We start from the raw sequence: 18,294 nt of genomic DNA on the forward strand, positions 1-18,294 counted from the left end.
GTTATGCTCTGTGCGAAATTCTACCAAGCGGCTTCCTCTTTCATTCCTTACCCCTATTCCATATCCACCTACTACTTTTCCTTCTCTTCCTTTTCTTACTATCGAATTCCTGTCACCCACGAATATTAAATTTTCGTCTCCCTTCACTATCTGAATAATTACTGCACTAGTGATTACTGAGCAGTCTCACAGTTTACCTCATTCACAAAGGTACTGGAAAAGATTATATACGCCTCTTTCAAAAATAGTGCCTCTCTTAAAATATGATGTATGTATGTATGTATTTATATTTATTGAACTGGGGACCTAGAAACGTCCCCACCGTAGCCCTCAGTGGTACACAACCCCACAACAGGCTACAGCAGTCCACTCGCCTCACACCAAAACCAGGGTTATTGTACAGTTCGGCCCCCAGTGTATCCCCCCGGGAACGTCTCATTCCAGACGAGTGCAACCCTTATGTTTGTGCGGTAGAGCAATTATGGTGTACACGTACGTGGAGACAGTGTTGGCGCAGCAATCGCTGCCATAGTGTAACTGAGGCGGAATAAAGGGAACCAGCCCTCATTCGCTGCGGCTGATGGAAAACTGCCTTAAAAACCACCCACAGGATGGCCAGCACACTGGACCTCAACACTAATCCGTTGGATTTGTGCTGGGGACCAGCATGCCTTCCCACTTGGGAAGCAGTGCGTTAGACCGCACGGCTAGCTGGGCAGGCTTCAAATATGATATTTGGTCTGTTTCAATCTGGATTTCAAAAGGATCTTTCCGTAAAAAAAAAAAAAAAAAAAAAAAAAAAAAGCCATTTTTATTTCACTAATCTGATTACTGATATACAAAATTTACGCGACAAAATGTTGTTAACTGTTGTTTTCTGAAATTTGTCAAAGAATTCGATTGTGCAAATTGCAGTGCTCTCCTAGAGAACCTCAAATATTCTGGAATCGGGGATCCTGCTATTAGTTTGTTATCTGCACATTTCATGGATCATAACAGTGATCTGATCGAGCCCTGGCAGACTTGGAAATTTACCATTTACTATGGCAACTCAATCCTGAAGTGGAGTCCATTTGTCTCCTGTGTGATTGCTTGAAGACTTTGTTACTAGAATATTTGTACTCAAGTGCACATTGCGGAAGCACGCCATAAGCGTTTTAGCTCCAATAAGCTTAGTGTACAACCTTACAGAGAGTGGATAGACAAATTGCAGGATTTCTCCCATGACTGTTGTTTCCAGTGCACTAATCTTTTCCAGTGTACTGACCTTCAAATGTACACAGTCCTACGCAACTTCCCATGTCAGAGGCACGATTCCTGTATGTTCACCAGACTAAGGTCTCTGTAATGGCCTCCACAAACTCAAGGATCCCATGCTAGATACCCACCATTAGAGCTTTTGAACAGTCACTATGGCCATTCGCATAATTTCGTGGCACTTCGCAAGTGTTTGTGGCCCGCCTGATTGCCTGGCCTCCACACCAGCCACAGCGCTCACGGCATTCTCATTCGCCTGCAAATGGCAAGCCCACGACCAATGTGTGTCACCCGCAATGGTCGCCCTCATGCAGCTCACTCGTTGCAACAGTGTTGTTATCGCTGGGATAAATGTTATTCCTGCAGCAAGGCAGGAATCAAGGAGGAAGTTTGCCATTGTTCCTTCAAAATGAATGCAGATTATGCCTGTATGGACCCTCCTTCCCCTAAAGTTGAGGAAGTGCCCGATGCCTATGCTCCAGTCATTTTACATGTCCACACTGTGCTGCCGCCCCCTATGATAGACTATAAATACACACACTGGAAGTCAAGATAGTCAGAACGGAGTTCCAGGTTGATAAAAGTTCTTCCACAACTACCTTGATTTGGGATACTTCTCGCTGTTTGGGCCCATTTCGCCATAGGAATCCTCCAGATGCCTGCACAGTCACAGAAACAATTCTATCTAAGTGAAAGGACAGTTCACTGCTCGCATTCAGTGATATCCTACATTTTCAAGCCTTCATCTTGGTGGTAAACACTGAAGGAGTCACAAACATCCTTGGACCCTCTGAATGCTTTGGACTTTGAAGTACATGACTCCACCATCAGCATTCAGCTGTCAGGGGTTAGTTCCTACTTAAGTGACCTATGATCCAAGTAAAAGTTGTTTCTTCTCATCCTACCAACGATGTCAATGGTTTTGAGGTTTATGTCACTTTTCTTCCAACAGCCATTCCCTGCTTCTTCAAAGTGCAGAATCTCCTGGAAAAGCCAAATGGGGAATTTTGAATTTGTGGTGACTTCAAGGATACAATCAATGGTCAGTTCATTACTGATGCCTATCCGAATCCACAAGTGGACAAGATCAGCAGTAAGCTGATTATACACGTATACAAGACAATGCCATCTTATGATATTAAAAAGTTACAATTGTGGTTCTTTTCCTTAAATGATGAATTCCATGCGCCTATTCTTCCTGGCAAATTGATTAATTACATGGCAGGGTAAATGTTCGACAGAGCTAAGCCATTAAGTTGATCCTCCTCCATTGTCAACCTCAGCCACGTCTTTGTATGCCACAATGTATCTACTGTACCAATAGATGCAGGTAGAAAAGCAAATATTTTGTACAGCATGTGCAAAGTAGGATAGTCAGATTTAGGACAGACAGACACAATGCTCGCATAACAGAATCACGATCATTAAGGGTGTTTATGCTCTTTTGCTTATATTGATGAATCTCTCCCATTAGTCTCTTTTTAATCACAAAGAGCGATTCTTCTTCAAAGAAGGGTAATTCAGTTAAACACAGATTCAATTTACGTACCAGATCATTACTGACATGCTTCAGTAGTTGTACGAGCAAAAGTATGATGAATTTTAAATGATAAATATTTTCTTCAGCAAAGCGTTCCCTCATGTCAGTCATAACATGGTCCAGTGTTGGAATAAAAACAGTTCTTTTCCAATACGTTATAGCATCATCATTATGATCGCAGATTTCCCTGTGTCTTTGTCTGCCTGTAAGACGAGGAACACTCATCTGCACATCTAACTCTTCCATAGCTGCTCGTACTGTTGAAGAGGCGAAGGCAAAGTGGCCGTCAGCATTAGCTCTCATGCTATCGTACACCTCGAGTGTCAAATCTAATTTTGCTTTTGCCATCGCGACGTCCAACATAGGGCCTTATAATATTTTGCTGACTGGACATGTTATACTCATAATGTCACTCAGTGTAAACAGAATGATGATAAAATTGCAATTAGAAAGAGCCTGAAGGAGAATATCGGCTTTGGCAGCCATTGTTATATCCCTACAACACTGTACTACTTTAAGAATTTTGCAAACTGTTCCAAGATCAGGTGCGAATTGAATAACAGCATAAGGTCACTCAACCCATCTCGTTTGACAATGTGACTGCAGTGAGTGTTTTAGGTGACTCTTTAATGTTGCGAACAGCTTGCTAGATGCTGTAAAGAACAATACTACTACTTCAACAGTACCAAGTGAGTTTCCCACACTTATAAATTTGCAACTGTGAGGTTGAGCTGATGACTTCGACACGGTGCTATTTGCGAACTGATAGCTTTTTCTTTTTTATTGTAGCCACAGCTCCTTTCAATTCTGACATAGTAACTGAGCAATCATCACAGCCTATACCCACACAGTTCTCCAGTGACACAGAAAGACTTTCCATTCTCCCAGGAATCTTAGTACCTAATACTTCACCAGTAAGGCTACGCTCTTCATCTTGACTCTCTTGAGGTTTATCGTCAATGTTTCTACTACAATCACTGTCTTTACAGATGTCAACGAAACCCAAAAATCTTTCATGTAATTTGCCGTCACCATCAATATATCTTGCAGCTAAACTCAGTTGGGCGATGTATGTTATGTCCGTAGCCTCAAGGAAGATTATACTGTAATAACGAGAATCGTTGATTTCCTCCAGTATTCTTGATAACGTCACTGTTTCACAGCATGAAATAAGTTTGTTACATGTTGTTACACATGTTCGCTTTAGTGGTCTCAAGGTGATGTTTTAGTTGCAAGTCTCCAGCGTCAATTCTAAATCTTAGAAGAGCTCTCAAGTTTCCCTTGTTACTCACTATGCTTTCACAATCATTTTCGTTTTCTAATAGACTCCTAGCGTCTCTATGCCCGCAGAGGAATATTTTGCTTTCCATGAAATATGATTGTTTTTATTGTGGGTACAAGACTGTCTCTGTTTTTCCTAATGCTTTCCATTCTCTGTATTGGCAATTTATTTACGATCTCAAATTTGCAGTTGTCTCATGTCACCAAAAATAATTTTGCATCTGTTGACGCTTCAACGTGGTACTTGAGCTGAGAATGGGTCTCAAGGTCACCATCTTTACCAATAAGTTTGGCAAACTTTGTTAGGGGTTCAGTCACAAAAGTTTCTTGGCGACAATGGATTTCTTTCCTCCAACCATTTTATTATTCACAAACAGTTAATGCAAAGAAATCCCTTTTCAACTTGTGAGAACACCAGCCATGGATACTGTTTAAAGTGATTATCATGCATTTGTCTGCATTCAAACCATCCCCTCTTGCTGTACCCTGAAGTAGGAAAGATATCACCTTTTTCAGGTTTCCTTGGAGCTGTGAGAAGCTTGTGCTTTATATCATCACTAATATTCCCTGATGCTAATATATCAAAATAATTGCCAATATCCATGGGATTAAAGGAATCAGTCAATGAACTTCATTATGGAAGTTTCAACGAAGTGCTGGGCTCTGCCTGTACATCTGGTGGTTTTTTTGTGTCTGAATGGTGACCGGAATCTTCAGATGTTTCTACTTTACTTTTTCTCCTTCTTACATAACGAGCCGCTTTATTATATTGTTATGACGTAGGTAAATTAGATGCCAATTATTCTCGAATAAACACTTTATTCGCACTGAAAAATGCAAAGCTAGTGCACTTAGCACTAAAACACAAATGGTCACACTCCACATATTTCTAATATCACTAAGCACAACACTGATGACGTCCATGGTAATTGCCAATAATCGCAGCTGTTCACTTTTTATCACTTCCAAGTTATTGCAATGATTGTTGCTTTCAAACTGACTACCTGGCAGCGACTCTGCTTTCCTTATATATGTGGCTCAGTTGTGTTGAGAACATTCACTGCCAGAATGTTTTCTTCCAAACTTTTATGGAGTGTGAACAAACACCTACTGTGAATGTGACAAGCCAATATGTACCTTATGACACATATTATAAGGGCGAGTTTCCAATGATAATGTCATCTGGCAATTTATGTGTGTGGAACTTTTATTGTCGATTCCGTTCCTTACTAGTGCATTCGTTAGAGGACCAATATAGTAACTATGCGTTTTAAAGAATCTTCTCAAAAGTCACTATTACCAGAGATATACGCATCAATAGTTTCTCATATTTATAACACTACATATCGAAAGTTCTCTGTACAAGTAAACAGTAGAATACGCGCGACTTTTCTCGAACAAATGCCAGGCAGAATAATATATTGAGATCACTAGAATGCCCACGACTTTTCTAGTAGGTATGTGTTAGCTATATGCGTGCCAGACAGAAACGTATAAAATATGACGACGCGGATGCTCGTGCTATATAGGAAAGTACAACTACTCAATAACTGAATTCAATTGAGTCAACTGACGAAAGAAACAAACGAATAGTGTGCAGGCTGACTGGCGTGGCCAGTGCAGGCATCCCCACAACAGTGGAGGGGGAGGGGGGGGGTTAAACGCACCCTCCATATGTATGCACCACTGCATAGACTGAATATTATTTTGATTATATTAGTACATGATACATTTTACATCTGCGGCTCTTTGTAAGAGGCATTTGTATTTATTGACTGCTGACCAATGCACATGCAAAATTTAATCTTTGAATGAAGTTTGGACGGTTCTAAAAATCATCCAATCAATTCTATGCAGCAGTCTGCTACTTTGGGTGAGACATGAACCTGTCACTTCACATAAGAAATGAGACAACAGTCAAATATTAGAAGCACTGTGTGGAAGCAGATGGCCACCCACTGTCATCTGTGAAAGCCATTTGACCTACCAGATGGACCAGAACTGCTGGCAGCAAAAGAAATTATTCATCACCTTATAAAAAGTTAAACAATAACTGGTGAATAATGCAAATAGGACATGTTAAGACACCAATCATACTATAGCGAGCTGCGGAGAATAAAAACTTCAGGGGAAAACGAGGTTGCGATACATCCAATAACAAATAATGGGTGACACTGGATAAAAGTGCTAGTCCGAGATGAAAAGCGTGGCTCAGGAGGAAAGATGAGGTCTGGATAATGATAAAAAATCTTATTACAACACAACTGGCGGTAGAGAGATGAGCCTTTAAGGACACTCATCCCACACGATTTACTGCTTGTCAGTGATTAATGAGAAATATGTGTTAGGAATAGGATATTATTAATTGGGGGGCGAGGGGGGACAAGGCAGTTCATGGACAAGTTTGTTCAATATTTATTTTGCAAGACAAAACTTAAATATGAAAACTGAGGGATTTTAAGAAGAAATTGTTCAAACAACCACCCTATGCAAGGGATCGAGTACAGTGGCTTTCCACCTATATCCACATAAAAAGAAATTTGACACTGACTCCAAGGAGAGGCTCACTATTTTGTGTTGAAGACTAAGTAATGCAGCCTACTCACTGGATGAAATTATTCTGATCCAAACAGAGGATTAAAGCAATCAAGTACAATTTTGACTGCCACACACTAATTTTCTTGTTGTTTCCTTATGTTCTCTGCACACTTTTTATGGATGACCAAACAGTTGTGCCATGGATAATACTTTTGCAATATATTCAATGGAAAATCCAGGATGGACTGTAACAATATAATGAAAAGGATAGTTGCTACTCACCATAAAGCGGAGATGCTGAGTCGCAGAAAGACATGACTCAGCATCTCCGCTTTATGGCGAGTAGCAACTATCCTTTTTATTATATTGCTACTTCTTACATTGCTAAAGGTATTTTTATAGCACTGTCTACAAAGAAAATAAAAAGGGAAGTATGCATTTAATGTCCCATTAAACTAGATAGCATAAGGAAGGGGAAGTAAATCGACAGTGTCCTTTTCAAAGGCGCCATACAGTTTTAAACTTAATCAATTTAAAGAAAAGACAAAAACCTAAATCAGAATGGTCAGACAGGCATTGCAATTCACACTTCTTCAGAATGCAACTCTGATATACAAACCAAAGCTCTGCTTTGTCACGACAGAGCTGCAGTTACAGTGTACTAGAAGCTGAACTTCCTGGTTACAAAAGAACAGTAAGTTTATCAATGTGTGGCTCTGGCATTCTAATTTTGAATTTATTGTTTGCTCCCCTCTCCAAACCAATCAGATTCCTCCATCCTCATGTGTGTGCTCCACAGTGTCAGATTATAGATTATAAGCTTCCCAGATATTTAATATTTTGCGTGTGCATGTAATATACATAAATGCTTTCAGTGTGAGGTTTATCAGATATAGTGTGGACAACTATATCATTTCCTTGGTTTTTGTTTCTTGAGCATAACAACTTCCATCTGGGGTGGATATGGTGTTTAAATGTCTTGTGACTTCAGTGACTGGCTCTTACAAACTGTTAAATACCTAACTGATATCAAGCCAGGGATACATTTGTTAGCTACATTTTGAGTGCATAGCACTTCACATACTTCCAAGCCCATAAGTTTATTCCTACATCGGAGCTGTTCACCTAATCTCTTGTTTCTAAATATCTACTATTGTTTTCTGTCTGTAGGAAAGTACTACCCAGTAAGAGGGAAACTAAATAGCATAATGTTTAACAGCTAGGTTTACAACGTCCATTTTACACAAAAACAAACATTATTACATTATCATCAACTATAAGCAAAATAATTTTCTTTGTCTAAACTGAAGTACTGTTACGTATCCATTAGTACAATAAACATGTTTCAATATAGCCGACATGTTTATCCTGAGACACTCAACAGTGTCATTGATATTTAAAACCATTCTTACTTATTCTTGTCTCAGCTGCACATTTTTAATTGTGTGACATGTTTTGATCATCTTCAGATCTAAAACAAGGTAAAACTAAATATGTACTTTTACAATAAGTAGAAAAAAATGTTATAAAAATGTCAATGGTAGTTTGTTAACAGGTGAACAGTAACACAAAAACTCATGTACATGCCAACGAGTTATAAGTGTTGGCTTCAGGAATTATGCTTAATTCAGTTCTATGTACTGTACATAATTCCATTTCTGCAACTTTATAATATTTATGCCTTTCGTCATTTATACATCCATTTTTCTATCCTTTTAATACTTTAACAAGGTCTTTAATACTATCTGAGAAGTATCTTACGACTTTTATATTTTCATTTATTCTACATTTTTATTTTAAGACACTAATTCAGTTTTGTTACTTTATTTTTACTTTGCAGTCTACTATTTTATCCTTTTTACAGTTTTACACAACCATTGATCTACATTTTTAACCTTTCAATTAAAGTTTTTTTAGGTAACTGATTTTTTGCAATTTCAGTATAAGACCCTCTCGTGTTAAGCCAATAAAATCCCTACACTAACCTCCCCCCCCCCCCCCCCCCCACTTCCTTTCTTTACTCTCAATTACCTTCGGTCCATTTTATAATTTTACTATTTCATGCTGTTTACAGTTTAGACACCCATAGTTCCACACTATTTTACATTTTTAACAAGAATGTTTATCTAAACATAATTATAATTTTTCCAAGACCCTCTACACCCTCTCCTTGCTTCCTTTCCTCTCTTCACATCACCCTCAACCCACTCCCACCGTCTTTCTCCCTCCACCACCTCCAAGACACCTATTTAAAACAGGACTGTAGCTGCAAAACACAGAACTCTTAATATGAGGTTCTGGACAGACAAGACAGGCTGCTGGGGCCATTACTTTGGTAAATTCTACACTTATGTACAATTCCCCCCCATGAACCATGGACCTTGCCGTTGGTGGGGAGGCTTGCGTGCCTCAGCGATACAGATGGCCGTACCGTAGGTGCAACCACAACGGAGGGGTATCTGTTGAGAGGCCAGACAAACATGTGGTTCCTGAAGAGGGGCAGCAGCCTTTTCAGTAGCTGCAGGGGCAACAGTCTGGATGATTGACTGATCTGGCCTTGTAACATTAACCAAAACGGCCTTGCTGTGCTGGTACTGCGAACGGCTGAAAGCAAGGGGAAACTACAGCCGTAATTTTTCCCGAGGACATGCAGCTCTACTGTATGATTAAATGATGATGGCGTCCTCTTGGGTAAAATATTCCGGAGGTAAAATAGTCCCCCATTCGGATCTCCGGGCGGGGACTACTCAAGAGGACGTCGTTATCAGGAGAAAGAAAACTGGCGTTCTACGGATCGGAGCGTGGAATGTCAGATCACTTAATCGGGCAGGTAGGTTAGAAAATTTGAAAAGGGAAATGGATAGGTTAAAGTTAGATATAGTGGGAATTAGTGAAGTTCGGTGGCAGGAGGAACAAGACTTTTGGTCAGGTGAATACAGGGTTATAAATACAAAGTCAAATAGGGGTAATGCAGGAGTAGGTTTAATAATGAATAAAAAAATAGGAGTGCGGGTTAGCTACTACAAACAGCATAGTGAACGCATTATTGTGGCCAAGATAGACACAAAGCCCATGCCTACTACAGTAGTACAAGTTTATATGCCAACTAGCTCTGCAGATGATGAAGAAATAGATGAAATGTATGACGAGATAAAAGAAATTATTCAGGTAGTGAAGGGAGACGAAAATTTAATAGTCATGGGTGACTGGAATTCGTCAGTAGGAAAAGGGAGAGAAGGAAACATAGTAGGTGAATATGGATTGGGGGGAAGGAATGAAAGAGGAAGCCGCCTTGTAGAATTTTGCTCAGAGCATAACTTAATCATAGCTAACACTTGGTTCAAGAATCATGAAAGGAGGCTGTATACATGGAAGAAGCCAGGAGATACTGACAGGTTTCAGATAGATTATATAATGGTAAGACAGAGATTTAGGAACCAGGTTTTAAATTGTAAGACATTTCCAGGGGCAGATGTGGATTCTGACCACAATCTATTGGTTATGAACTGCAGATTGAAACTGAAGAAACTGCAAAAAGGTGGGAATTTAAGGAGATGGGACCTGGATAAACTGAAAGAACCAGAGGTTGTAGAGAGTTTCAGGAAGAGCATAAGGGAACATTTGACAGGAATGGGGGAAAGAAATACAGTAGAAGAAGAATGGGTAGCTCTGAGGGATGAAGTAGTGAAGGCAGCAGAGGATCAAGTAGGTAAAAAGATGAGGGCTAATAGAAATCCTTGGGTAACAGAAGAAATACTGAATTTAATTGATGAAAGGAGAAAATATAAAAATGCAGTAAATGAAGCAGGCAAAAAGGAATACAAACGTCTCAAAAATGAAATCGACAGGAAGTGCAAAATGGCTAAGCAGGGATGGCTAGAGGACAAATGTAAGGATGTAGAGGCTTGTCTCACTAGGGGTAAGATAGATACTGCCTACAGGAAAATTAAAGAGACCTTTGGAGAGAAGAGAACCACTTGTATGAATATCAAGAGCTCAGATGGCAACCCAGTTCTAAGCAAAGAAGGGAAGGCAGAAAGGTGGAAGGAGTATATAGAGGGTTTATACAAGGGAGATGTACTCGAGGACAATATTATGGAAATGGAAGAGGATGTAGATGAAGACGAAATGGGAGATAAGATACTGCGTGAAGAGTTTGACAGAGCACTGAAAGACCTGAGTCGAAACAAGGCCCCGGGAGTAGACAACATTCCACTAGAACTACTGACAGCCTTGGGAGAGCCAGTCATGACAAAACTCTACCATCTAGTGAGCACGATGTATGAGACAGGTGAAATACCCTCAGACTTCAAGAAGAATATAATAATTCCAATCCCAAAGAAAGCAGGTGTTGACAGATGTGAAAATTACCGAACAATCAGTTTAATAAGTCACAGCTGCAAAATACTTACGCGAATTCTTTACAGACGAATGGAAAAACTGGTAGAAGCCGACCTCGGGGAAGATCAGTTTGGATTCCGTAGAAATGTTGGAACACGTGAGGCAATACTGACCTTACGACTTATCTTGGAAGAAAGATTAAGAAAAGGCAGACCTACGTTTCTAGCATTTGTAGACTTAGAGAAAGCTTTTGACAATGTTGACTGGAATACTCTCTTTCAAATTCTGAAGGTGGCAGGGGTAAAATACAGGGAGCGAAAGGCTATTTACAATTTGTACAGAAACCAGATGGCAGTTATAAGAGTCGAGGGGCATGAAAGGGAAGCAGTGGTTGGGAAAGGAGTGAGACAGGGTTGTAGCCTCTCCCCGATGTTATTCAATCTGTATATTGAGCAAGCAGTAAAGGAAACAAAAGAAAAGTTCGGAGTAGGTATTAAAATTCATGGAGAAGACGTAAAAACTTTGAGGTTCGCCGATGACATTGTAATTCTGTCAGAGACAGCAAAGGACTTGGAAGAGCAGTTGAACGGAATGGACAATGTCTTGAAAGGAGGATATAAGATGAACATCAACAAAAGCAAAACGAGGATAATGGAATGTAGTCAAATTAAGTCGGGTGATGCTGAGGGAATTAGATTAGGAAATGAGACACTTAAAGTAGTAAAGGAGTTTTGCTATTTAGGGAGTAAAATAACCGATGATGGTCGAAGTAGAGAGGATATAAAATGTAGACTGGCAATGGCAAGGAAAACGTTTCTCAAGAAGAGAAATTTGTTAACATCGAGTATAGATTTAGGTGTCAGGAAGTCGTTTCTGAAAGTATTTGTATGGAGTGTAGCCATGTATGGAAGTGAGACATGGACGATAACTAGTTTGGACAAGAAGAGAATAGAAGCTTTCGAAATGTGGTGCTACAGAAGAATGCTGAAGATAAGGTGGGTAGATCACGTAACTAATGAGGAGGTATTGAATAGGATTGGGGAGAAGAGAAGTTTGTGGCACAACTTGACTAAAAGAAGGGATCGGTTGGTAGGACATGTTTTGAGGCATCAAGGGATCACAAATTTAGCATTGGAGGGCAGCGTGGAGGGTAAAAATCGTAGAGGGAGACCAAGAGATCAATACACTAAGCAGATTCAGAAGGATGTAGGTTGCAGTAGGTACTGGGAGATGAAGAGGCTTGCACAGGATAGAGTAGCATGGAGAGCTGCATCAAACCAGTCTCAGGACTGAAGACCACAACAACAACAATGTACAATTCTTTCCTACTTATTGTAAAATAATAGGGGGTACATATTTAGTTTTACTTTGTTTTGGATCTGAACCAGATTGATCAAACATGTCATGTAATTAAAAATGTGCAACTGAGACTGAAAAAAATAGATAAGAACTGTTTTGAAGAACATTTTTCAATCACAAGGTAGCAACTTTATTCAAAGTTGCTGATGAAGGTGGATTCTAAGACTGTTTCATTTCCAACAGCCCTTAGAAACTGAGGTCATTAGCCCATTTAGCCCTTAGAAAATGAGGTCATCTAGTTGTGGTAAACTATGTACATGTATGAAGTTGGCAATTTTCTGCTATCTTTCTTAATAATGTATCCTGTGGATGAACCTGAAAGCAATGAACTTGCTAAGTTTAAGTCTACTGTACTCACTTCATTATTAATGTCAAACACTCCCTCTTGGATCTTTTCATAAATTTCTTTGGCAGTGTTGATAAATGCTTCTTCAACATTTGCTGCAGTTTTGGCAGAAGTCTCCATGAATATCAGCCCATGTTCCCTTGCAAATGCTTCTCCTTCTTCTTTGACAACTTCCCGGCGAGAATCTAAATCGCTGAAATGATAAGTAGTTACATTTAATGTCTCATACCAAATCGAATACACTGACATCGCATTCCTGATTCAAACTGTAAAGTAAAAAGTCGATATAAACGCTATGTTCTACATCTGTACTTCATAAGCCATTTTACTGCATGTGGTTAAGGGTTATTTGTGTTTCAGCACCACAACAGACGGCAACAGTGTACTCACTAACTGCTAAAATTAAAAATGGAAGTAAGCCGACTGAAACACAACTGAAAGAAAAGATTTATAATCTTCAGCTTCTGGAGTTTTCCAAGCTGTTAATTTGTGTTTGTTACAGTGGCCTTGAATAAGAAGTGAGTAGATGGCAATCTCCAAATAACAGTTCACATCACAGATCAGTATTGTCCCATATTGCATTCAATCTCTAAATCGCTGATACATCAAATATAGTTTCAATGTTTTCTGTTACCATCATACTTGTACACTTTCACTTTCATCAATATTTCTTTGTTGAGGGAAAATAGAACACACCACACAAGGTTGATGCACAACACAATAAGGGTCCGAGTATAGTCACTGAATCTTCAATCTAGCAAGTAATTATTCTTCAAACATTGTACCTCTCACCTTCAGAAGAATAATCATCAAGGTAAGGCCATGCACTATACAGAACTCTTATACACAGTTTTTTTCACGGAGGAATTGAAGCCCATATAGGCTAAAATGCAACAACTGAAATATTATTATCAAGCAGAATATTGGAAAGAAAAGATTGAAGTTTTCCAACTTTGTTGTCAAGATTGAGTTGACATACATGAAATAAGAACTGGACAAAATATGATGGACAGAATGGTGACATCTACAAAGCACTTGCTCTGTTAGTGAAATAGAATGCACATATTATGCTCATGAGACACCACAGATGAAAGATACTGTTGCCAGAACAGATGGTAGGTCTAAGAATCATCTATTCATAAAGAATATGTAAAAACAGTATCATTTTAGTATTCCAACATTTTACTGTTTATCACTGCTACACAGACTAACAACAAAGGTGTCATATTTTACAAAACAGGGCTCAATGGTAGCTAATACTAACAGTCTCGGAAATGTTATACGAGTTTAAAAACTCTGTTACTGACAGTTTTCAAATCAGTAACCATTTTAACTTTTGGAGCTGAAATTCTACCATCTTATTAGACTGAAAAATAACAAATCAGTAACTTCATGTTGAGCATTAGGTAGCAATAAATTTATATTAACTCACAACTGATGTAATAACTTAAAAATCAACAGCTAAAAAATTGTTTACTTTTGCACCTGAATATAAAAACTCCGTTCCCGCTTATGTGCAAATTACTTTATAACATTATTTATTACACATTAAGTGGTTTTATCACATATGGTTTTATCACTACATGCATTACAAAGCAACAAAGTTCTACTAATGATGATATTTACTGAGTGCCTACCTCTTGTTTCCTATAAGCATGATAACCATGTTCGAGTTTGAGTGCTGTCTAGCATCTTCCAGCCATGTGGTAAGATGGTTGAAGGTTTCTCTTCTGGTAATGTCATACACCAGCAGGGCACCAGCAGCACCACGGTAGTACGATCTCGTGATGGAGCGGAAAGCCTCTTGCCCTGCCTGAAAGCTTAGTCAATGAATACAATGAAAAAATAATGGCTCCTATTAATGTGAACCAAATGCTGGTCACTTACCGTATCCCATATCTGAAGCTTGATTTGTTTTCCATCTATTGTAATCATACGTGCACCAAATTCAACCCCTGTAAAATACGAACCAAGTTATTTCACTACCATTCAAACAATGTACTCTGTATTACTATCCTATTAATTCAGTTACACAGATCAGAAAATATCACTTCACATTGCACCCTCATATGGACCTATGCTAGTAATTCAACAATCTATGAACTTTTTTCTTCCCGTCGAGTTTCCAGTTATGATGGCTTTGCTTAAGATAAAGCTGCACAATTATTTCACTCATCTTATTAACAAAGATAAACATGATACCATTAAGTTTTTCTATCTGCAATGATATAAATTAAGATAACATTCTATAACTAAAAGAAATAAGAGAAACAAAATTACAGCTACGACTAGTAACCGTACATGAAAGTGTGTTCTCAGAAACAGAAACATAGTGCAAATTAGAAGTGGTTAGCCATCTTGTTGAAAAATCTGAAGCACCTGTCATTTCTCACACGGCTGTAATGAGAATCATACATCCAGTGAATTCTACAAAAGGTGGCTGTGAAAGGCCGAAGAATTAATTTGTTCCCTTCTTCTGAATTTGTTAAATAAAGATTGTTTTCATAATTTGGCTTTGCTGCTCTTGCAGTGGCTGTGTTTGCAGACCTTATACCAAGGAAAGTACCACTGTGGTATTTTGCAAGAGGTAGTGTTCCACAATGCTATATTTAAAATGAATATTATAGTTGGGGGTGGTGAAAGTTTGGCAATATCGATTGGAACCTATGACTAAGGGCCACACGAATCAGCAAAACACTTCTCTTTTGTGAGACCAGCACTGCAATAGTTCTTTTGTAGCAGTCAATCCTAAAAGATTTGGAAAGTACACATTTGTTTTGATATTTGAGAGACAAAATTTAGCACAATTTTTGCCCTTTTAAATAATTCACAAATAGGCAAATAAATTCCAATTGTTGCCTTAAAATATTGTTTGTGGTCAATTGGAAAGATTAATGATACTAAATATAATACACTAACAAAAATAATTTTTGACAATATAATGTAGATGGTGTCTTAGAAGCCAGATTAAGGAAAGGCAAACCTACGTTTCTAGCATTTGTAGACTTAGAGAAAGCTTTTGACAATGTTGACTGGAATACTCTCTTTCAAATTCTGAAGGTGGCAGGGGTAAAATACAGGGAGCGAAAGGCTATTTACAATTTGTACAGAAATAAGAGTCGAGGGACATGAAAGGGAAGCCGTGGTTGGGAAGAGAGTGAGACAGGGTTGTAGTCTCTCCCTGATGTTATTCAATCTGTATATTAAGCAAGCAGTGAAGGAAACAAAAGAAAAATTCGGAGTAGGTATTACAATCCATGGAGAAGAAATAAAAACTTCGAGGTTAGCCAATGATGTTGCAATTCTGTCAGAGACAGTAAAGGACTTAGAAGAGCAGTTGAACGGAATTGACAGTGTCTTGAAAGGAGGGTATAAGATGAACATCAACAAAAGCAAAACGAGGATAATGGAATGTAGTCAAATTAAGTCGGGTGATGCTGAGGGAATTAGATTAGGAAATGAGACACTTAAAGTAGTAAATGTCAGGAAGTCGTTTCTGAAAGTATTTGTATGGAGCGTAGCCATGTATGGAAGTGAAACATGGACGATAACAAGTTTGGACAAGAAGAGAATAGAAGCTTTCGAAAAGTGGTGCTACAGAAGAATGCTGAGGATTAGATGGGTAGATCATATAGCTAATGAAGAGGTATTGAATAGAATTGGGGAGAGAGAAGTTTGTGGCACAACTTGATTAGAAGAAGGGATCGGTTGGTAGGACATGTTCTGAGGCATGAAGGGATCACTAATTTAGTATTGGAGGGCAGCGTGGAGGGTAAAAATCGTAGAGGGAGACCAAGAGATGAATACGCTAAGCAGATTCAGAAGGATGTAGGTTGCAGTAGGTATTGGGAGATGAAGCTTGCACAGGATAGAGTAGCATGGAGAGCTGCATCAAACCAGTCTCAGGACTGAAGACCACAACAGCAACAATGTAGATGGATAGACAAAAAAAATCTACTCGCCAAGCAGCAGCAGCAGAATACACACATAAAAAAGGTTTTACCAGTGCAAGCTTTCAGAGCCAGTGGCTCGTCGTCCTGGTAGAAGGATTGAAGGAGAAAGAAGGAGTGAAGGAAAAGGCCTGGAAAGGTGTAGGAAAAGGGGTAGTTTTAGACTAAGTGACAAGTCGTGCGTTCGAAAGTTGTTTTTTTGGAGGGATCAGCAGTACCTGGATTGGATGTGATGGCCTGGGAAATCTGCTTTTGAACTGGGTTGGTGGGGTAATTACGTGAGGTGAAGGCCGAGGTGGGAATAGTGGTGTATTGCTGTAAAGAGTCTGCATATGAACAAGTATGTTTGCCTCAAATGTCAAGGCTGTATGGGACAGAATGTCAGACAAGGAAAGGATGGCAACTGTAAAAATGTAAGACTGAGTGATAACTGATATGCTCTGAAGTTGTTTTCTGGAGTGATCAGCAGTATCAGGATTGGATGTGATGGCCCAAGAAATCTGCCTCTGAAAGGCTGTATGGGAAGGGAACATTTGACATGGAAAGGATAGCAACTGTCAGAACGTAACTATCACTTTCCTAATCCTCTCCAGTTCTTTTCCTTCATCTCTCTTTCTTGGTCTGCAGATCTTCTGCCAGAAGAAGGAGCCACTGACTCCTACTGCCGCCACTTGGTGAGTCGATTTTTTAACTATTCAATTACCTTATATTGAATGTAACATACTGTAGAATTTTATTAATTAGACATTCAGCATCTGCCAAAGCATTACACAATAATGGACACTATAAATTTAGACACATACAAAACATGGCAAATATGTAACACAATAAACATTAAATGACAATTTTTAACAGCCAGTCCACTGCTGCAAATGATGAGTATGTGAGTTTTTCTGTTCATTGTGAAAACTATAGTTTACATGGTAATAGGTATTTCATCAAACAACACAACCAAAGTTCCATTATATTGGTCAGTGTATGGAACGTGCGTCAGTTTGTGTTTCTAGATGAAAAATAGTTTTGTTCCTCCCCTCCCAGTACAGTTAGTCTTCTGCAGTGCGCAAGTAGCAGCAAGGGGCTTGTTTAGCGTTCATATAAGTGTAGTAGTCAAGTTGAAAATTTGTTTGAATGTTCTTAGTGCATTTGTTTAGTTAAATCCGCCAAATCATTGTGTAGTTTCGTATTTCGCAGGGGCAGATTTGCATTTTAATATCTGTGATGTGTAAAGTCGTCTGTCATTTGTTTATTTCTTTCATATAGTCTTTGTACATTACTGACAGTACAGTTAGCCTTCTGCTGCCGAACAGTGTGTCAGCAGTGCGCAAGTAGCAGAATTACTGCATTTACTAGGCAGTCTTGTATTTTAATACCCATTTAAATTTTGTGTTGAATTGTTTGTGCTCTCCGCAGATTAGTTCAGATGTTCTTTGCACAACAGTATTTAGCATGGATAGGGACTGCGACTGCTGTGTTCGGATGTGGGCTGAGTTGGCATCCCTTTGTTACCAGCTTCAGGCAGTGTTGGCTTCGGTCGAACAGCTTGAGGTTGTTGCCAATGGGCATCACTGTGGGAGTCCAGACGGGGGTTTGTCGAGGACAGCCAGCTCGTCTCACGCATCCCCCGATCAGACTACGGCTGTGGCTGCCCAGGATACTGCCCACATTGAAGCTGACCCCTCAGC

At 39.2% G+C, this 18,294-nt stretch overlaps 1 protein-coding gene across 1 annotated transcript in view; it reads right to left on the reverse strand.

Annotated features, from left to right (window-relative positions):
* The window catches only part of LOC126262750 (ras-related protein Rab-2), a 50,233-nt gene that overhangs the window by 20,661 nt on the left and 11,278 nt on the right, over positions 1–18,294 (reverse strand). Inside the window, exons 3-5 of the mRNA XM_049959560.1 lie at positions 14,550–14,617; positions 14,300–14,475; positions 12,675–12,855 (exon numbers count right to left, since the gene is read on the reverse strand). Coding sequence (XP_049815517.1) covers positions 12,675–12,855; positions 14,300–14,475; positions 14,550–14,617 — 425 coding nt within the window. The remainder of the gene's footprint in view (positions 1–12,674; positions 12,856–14,299; positions 14,476–14,549; positions 14,618–18,294) is intronic.

Source organism: Schistocerca nitens, chromosome 6 (assembly GCF_023898315.1).
Source record: "Schistocerca nitens isolate TAMUIC-IGC-003100 chromosome 6, iqSchNite1.1, whole genome shotgun sequence".
Classification (NCBI taxonomy): Eukaryota; Metazoa; Arthropoda; class Insecta; order Orthoptera; family Acrididae; genus Schistocerca; species Schistocerca nitens.